This window comes from Nicotiana sylvestris, chromosome 2 (genome assembly GCF_000393655.2).
Source record: "Nicotiana sylvestris chromosome 2, ASM39365v2, whole genome shotgun sequence".
Lineage (NCBI taxonomy): Eukaryota > Viridiplantae > Streptophyta > Magnoliopsida > Solanales > Solanaceae > Nicotiana > Nicotiana sylvestris.
Window position 1 is genome coordinate 50,778,002 of NC_091058.1, and position 5,920 is coordinate 50,783,921.

The following is a 5,920-nucleotide window of genomic DNA, read 5'->3' on the forward strand; positions in this document are numbered from 1 at the left end:
GTTAAGATAAAATCTAAACAAAAATGCCCTTAAAATCCGGAAAAATTCCAAGCTAGAGTTCAAACTTTTTACATGTGAGATTTCATAATGTGATTGGATTCCAACATAATATGCTAGAAGTTTATAAGCAGGAGTTCCATAATCCTGCATATTATGTTGGAACTTTCCGTATGCTGAAAGTTTATACGGAGTAGCTACATAATCTCGCATATTACAGTGTAACTTTCGTGTTTTAGCAAATCAGTGACTATTTTTTAATGACTTTGCAAACACTAGTTATTTTTCAATTATCGATTCGAAAACTGGCTAGCCTGTCCTATTTTTCCTATACGTTATCCAACAAAAATATCTTGCTGCAATGTTTTATCATTTCGTTTTATCTTTTCTTTGCTATATAAGGGAAATATCAATAGCTTGCTTAAAGCTGCTATTCCAACTTTCTTATCTCCTGGCCAAAATTTTCCTCCATAGACGAGAAAGAAGAAAATGAGCATCTCAATCTACACACCAGTTTCTCCCAAAAACCATATACTTTTGAAACCAAATCAGAATTCCCTTCCTGTTCTTCCAAGGTGCATTTCAATTGCTAGAAGAAGAAGAAGTACCACGAGAGCTCTGCTTTCACATACCAAAGAAGCAGTCTTGAAAGAATTTCATGAGAAAAGAGCCCTTAAGGTATTATCTTTTTAACTAATAACCCACTTTTCCATTTGTTTCTAATATCACAATCATGCAAAAATACTCTATTCTTAGATAGTAGTTTAGTTCTCAAGAAAATCCCATAAAGAAAAAGAGTGAGCTTTATCTTGTTCTTTTTAGGTATTGCACTTCTAAAATGAGTTCCTTTTATTTTATTACAACTTCATTGGGTTTTTAGTTACTTGAACTAGACCAGTTTTGAGAGGATGGTGTTGGGGAGAAGGAGAGTGTTCCGTCCAGAGACGGATCTAGGATTTTGAGTACATATGCGCACTACTAAAAAAAGGAGGAGAAAATGTATTAAGTAGAAATTGATCCCTACTACTCTTGGTAAATAACTCAACTTTGTGCACCATTCAACGTTCTTGTAGCATGGCCAATTTTAGAAAATATGTACATAAAATATCTAATTTTGAGAGAACATGGGTTCACGTGCCCCATTATCTCCCCTATATATTCGCCTCTGGTTCCGTCATGGTAAAATTTCTAATGATACATTGCTGTACTGCTTCAGATTATTGCAGGATTGCAGAATCTAGACAAAGAGAATGTGGCTTCTGTTGTTACTGCTGCAGATAAGGTTTGGTCTTATCTAATGCTCTAGAATTGCTTTTTTGGAGGAAAAAACTGGCTCATGTTCTTATCAACATTCAAAAGTTATTTGTACTTTGTTCTTTTTCCTTTAATGACTAAAACATGTTACTGAAATTTCCACCAAATTAATGTTAAGTTGATTATTCTTCGTTGTGCATAAAATTTATAGTAATTGAAATTCTAAAGCACTCTTATTAAGGATTGAGTAGGAGTTGATATTGTTCAGATAGTTGGATTCACTGTTCTGGTAATGGATATCGTAGTATGTTGTTAGTGTTCTTTTAGTTTTTTAAATTTCATTACATGTAGTAAGACTAACTCTTTGATCCTGCTTACAGGGAGGAGCAACCCATATAGACATAGCTTGTGACCCTGAGCTGGTCAAGCTTGCCATAAGCTTGACTAACCTTCCGGTAAATCTTTTCTGTTTAAATTCGTTTAATCTTTCCTTTAGCCCTGCATTGTGCAGAATACCCTTGATGAACTCTTACCTTTAACATAAACAACTGATCTATTGTTTCAACCTTTCTTGTGAATTTGTTCTTAGGCAACATTAAAATGATCGGACGACTTTTCTGGCCTAAATTAAGTTCTTTTTGTAAAAATATTCAAGCCAAATGTGCCTTAAGCTTTATCTTCTATTAAGTAAATGCAATTTCCAGTTTCTCTCTTAGCTCTGAACATTCTTGTTGAATCATGTATATTTGTTGGTCCTTCATTGCTTCAAAAAATCATATACCATCCGAGGATAATATCAATTTGACCTGCATCTTCTTTATACAGAGTGCTTTGAGCTCATCAGTTCAAAGAATCACCATTTTAGGCATTTACATCCTCAGCCACTATCTGATTTTAGTTGCACGGATCAGTTTGTTTAATATATGAATCAGTACTAAAAACATGAAGGCTATCTCAAGCACTATAAGCGTAAATATTTTCAGCTTAAATTTTGGTTTCACATACTTGCAGGTTTGTGTTTCTTCTGTGGATCCCGCAGCATTTCCAGCTGCTGTTGAAGCAGGAGCCTTAATGGTATGACCTCTTCTCATAATTGTTTCAATTTCAGTTCATAGACACCATAAGCAAGAATACTAAACAGTTCAGCACCACGATTACATAACCTCAAGTGAGAGGAGTAAGTTCCTTTTTGTAGCTCATCATAAAGAAAAGCTTTTCTGGTGCAGGTCGAGATCGGAAACTATGACTCCTTCTATGAGAAGGGATTGGTATTCTCTCCTGAGCAGGTAAGGAGAATTACCTTGCAGTGGATTGAGTCATAACGTCAAATTGAGCCTAAATAAATAAATAAATTTGTAAATATATGATTTGATGGATTACTTGGACTTGCCTGGACAAAAGGGCAATCCAGCTTAGGGAAAACCTAAGCCTGATTCCATTTTTTTCCTGGTATTCCAACTTAAATACACGAAAACCAGCTCTATCCAAATCCATATTAGTTGTGAATCTTTGTCAATGATGTCCACTACTTCTTATTCTGCTGATAATGCTTTCCAGATTCTGAAACTAACGAAGGAGACAATGAGGATACTTCCATCAGTGACATTGTCAGTCACTGTGCCTCACACACTAAGCCTTCCCGATCAGGTTTCAAAGAGCACTTTTCTATATGACTTGCTAGGGTCAATTTGAAGAGACTTCACTTTCTTACAGATCTTCATCGCATTTTCACAGGTCAAGCTGGCCGAGCTATTAGAACAAGAAGGTGTTGACATTATCCAAACAGAAGGAGGAAAATGCTCTACTCCATCAAAGGCCGGTGTCCTTGGTTTAATCGAAAAGGTAAACTAGCACGTTTGCAGTCTAGTACTAATAGAGATTTAACTTAACTGCTGAATATGTGGATGCTATGCAATCACCTTGATTGATCTTTTAACTAAAAGTGAAAAATCCTAGTGCATTCCATAATTGGTATAAGCTTCGAATCAGAAACCAAATGCAAGAAAACAATGTGCTGAACAAGAAATGAAGAAACATAGTAAGAAAAAAGGCAAGCAATAGAGAAGCTGCTTATTGATTTGCAGTATTAACTCATCTAATTGTCATTCATTTTGATATTATTCATATATATAGGCAACACCAACACTAGCAGCAGCTTATTCAATTTCAAGGGCAGTCAATATCCCTGTCATGTGTTCATCTGGATTGAGCGCAGTCACAGCACCAATGGCGATCACAGCTGGAGCTGCTGGCGTGGTATGCCTTACACCATCTATAATCTTAGGAGAACTTTTTTTTTTTTCATTTTAGAATTGGTTATTTTAAGGCATCTCAGTCAAATCGCTGAAACTTGGGTTTGATGTTGAACACAGGGCGTTGGCTCGGCCATCAACAAGCTTAACGATCAGGTGGCAATGATCGCAGAAGTCAAATCCATAGCTCATTCATTAGGATTGTCAACAAAGACACAGAATCTGTTTGAGGGTAGCAGTTTGAGACTGTAATCCAATCCAATGTAGCAGGGCAAAGACCTGAAGCAATTAGGAATTATTATGAAATTAACAAGTATTTCTAGCTTTATTTTTTCGTCTTTTCCTCTCAGTAGTCATTTTACATGTGTTAATTATCGTTGTACTTTTTTAAAATTTCCTTTCTAGTAGTATTATCTCCGAAGATGAAAATAACAGTATATGATCAATACATGTTTTAACGATCTTTGTTCCCGACAAAATTATAAAATCAAATAGAATCTCAATATTAAATGAATTGGTGTCTAGGTTAATTAGCGTCCATCCTAGAAGTTAAGCAACAGCAACCTTTTCAACACATACAGATGGAATCTAAAGGCCAGTTATAGATAACTTGCATTAGATAAACCAAATCAAGACTTTATCAAGTGAAAAAAGTTGCTGAATTGGTTTGATTAGGTGAGACAGAAAATAGACTGCAGATGCATATGGAATTTTTAGATTGCTGTTTAGTTGGAAAATTAAGGAATGATAATTGTTGATGAAAATATAATTACAGTTTGAAAAATAAAATGAAGAAAATATTCAAATTGAGGTACGGATATCTCGCTCTCTTTAAGGAGATTCAAGTCTACTGCAACAAAAATCTTTACTAGTCTAGCAGTAAGCCTATTGACTTGTCTCCCCCAAGATACAACAGCCCGATAACGTCGTATGACTCAAATAATCTTTAGACAAGTTGTGGAGTCCAAAACACCACCAAGATGACTACCTTCCTTCAACAAAATTAAAACTCTCCTTTTTTCACAACTGTAACCTCACTTTTTTGAGCACTCTGAATTTTTTTTTACACACTAATTATGAAAGAAAGACTCCTATTTATAGGTGTATGAATTCTTCCTTGGATCAAATTGGAAGAAAGTGGGATAATAAGTTATGAAATCATGGAAAACATGGGATAATTAATAAATTAGTGTGTAATTAATAATAAAATATGGGAGAGTAATTACAAAAAAGTTATGACCATTTTTAAAATTGTTATGGAGTAGGAGTGAGTTATGGTCATTTTCAAGATGATGGGATGATTAAGAAGAGATCATGACATATTTTTATTTTTATATTAAAATGCCAATGCTCTAACAATAATTCTTTCGACCGCATCACAATACAATGAAGCACATAACCTTGATAGAAATCAAGAGAAAAACTAGATGTATACGGATGAAACCGAGCCCTTTGGACGAATTCTCGATGAAGCAAACGGAGCATAAATGTAAATGAGGAGTTGGAATCGAGGTAAGAAGCTCCTCGAGTCGAGGTCCGGGCAAACACCTACCCTCGGAGGAATCAGAACCACACCCCCAGGACCGATTCGAATTTCTGAAGTTCGGAAGACGTTATCAGACAATCGAGCACGACCAGCTAAGGACCGTGATATCCGCGCTCAACCGGGTGTCACAGCATGAATCTCGGCATGTATTGGCGGAGGATCAGTGATTAGTGAAACGGAAGATTTTTACCTTTTATGGAATTGTACTTAGGATGAAACTCCCCTACTATATAAAGAGAAGTCTGACTATTCATTAAATCATTGTAACATGCACATCAAGGCAATATACTCTCGTTTTCTCTATTATTCAAAGTTTTTACTTTTGTTCATCCGGGATCGAAGTCAGGCATTCCATTAAGGTTGTAATCGAGTCCGGAATCATTCCTCTTAAGTTGTTTGACAATTTATTACGTCCTTATCTGTTTAATCTAACGTAATTTATCATTTGTATTGAATTAATCAACATATCCTTAAAACCACATACAAATTTAATAATTATCCATTTTTAGGGTAAACAGTTTGGCGTCCACCGTGGGGTTAAGGATAATAGTGGATATTTGATACAAATTTCCACAACACACTCCGTTTTGCTCTTGTTCTTTGAGATCTTAATTTCAGGAAAATTTAAAGATGTCAAATTCTCAATCTGCTCACCTAAACATTGATGTTGAATCCAGCCACCATGGAGAGAACAGCAATATAGTGCCCAGTAATGAGGTTCACCCTACTGACCCCAATAGGGTCCCGGTCGCAGATCTGATCGACGCCAACTCCCAAGTGGCCATCGATTCTAACTTGCCCACCGATCCAGAAAACAGCATTCGTGGGGGAGCCATGTCGGTAGCTAGGGATACGCATGGCGATGAAGGCG

General features: G+C 36.0%; 1 protein-coding gene across 1 annotated transcript; it reads left to right on the forward strand.

Moving 5' to 3' along the window:
• Nucleotides 1–416: 416 nt before the first annotated feature.
• On the forward strand, nt 417–3,831 carry LOC104246987 (uncharacterized protein ycf23-like). The gene is made up of 9 exons (XM_009802909.2): nt 417–675; nt 1,214–1,279; nt 1,632–1,706; nt 2,263–2,325; nt 2,478–2,537; nt 2,809–2,898; nt 2,986–3,093; nt 3,385–3,507; nt 3,624–3,831. Exons 1-9 carry the CDS (start codon nt 487–489, stop codon nt 3,753–3,755), a joined length of 906 nt encoding a protein of 301 aa, XP_009801211.1. The 5' UTR covers nt 417–486; the 3' UTR covers nt 3,756–3,831.
• The last annotated feature ends 2,089 nt before the right edge of the window (nt 3,832–5,920 follow it).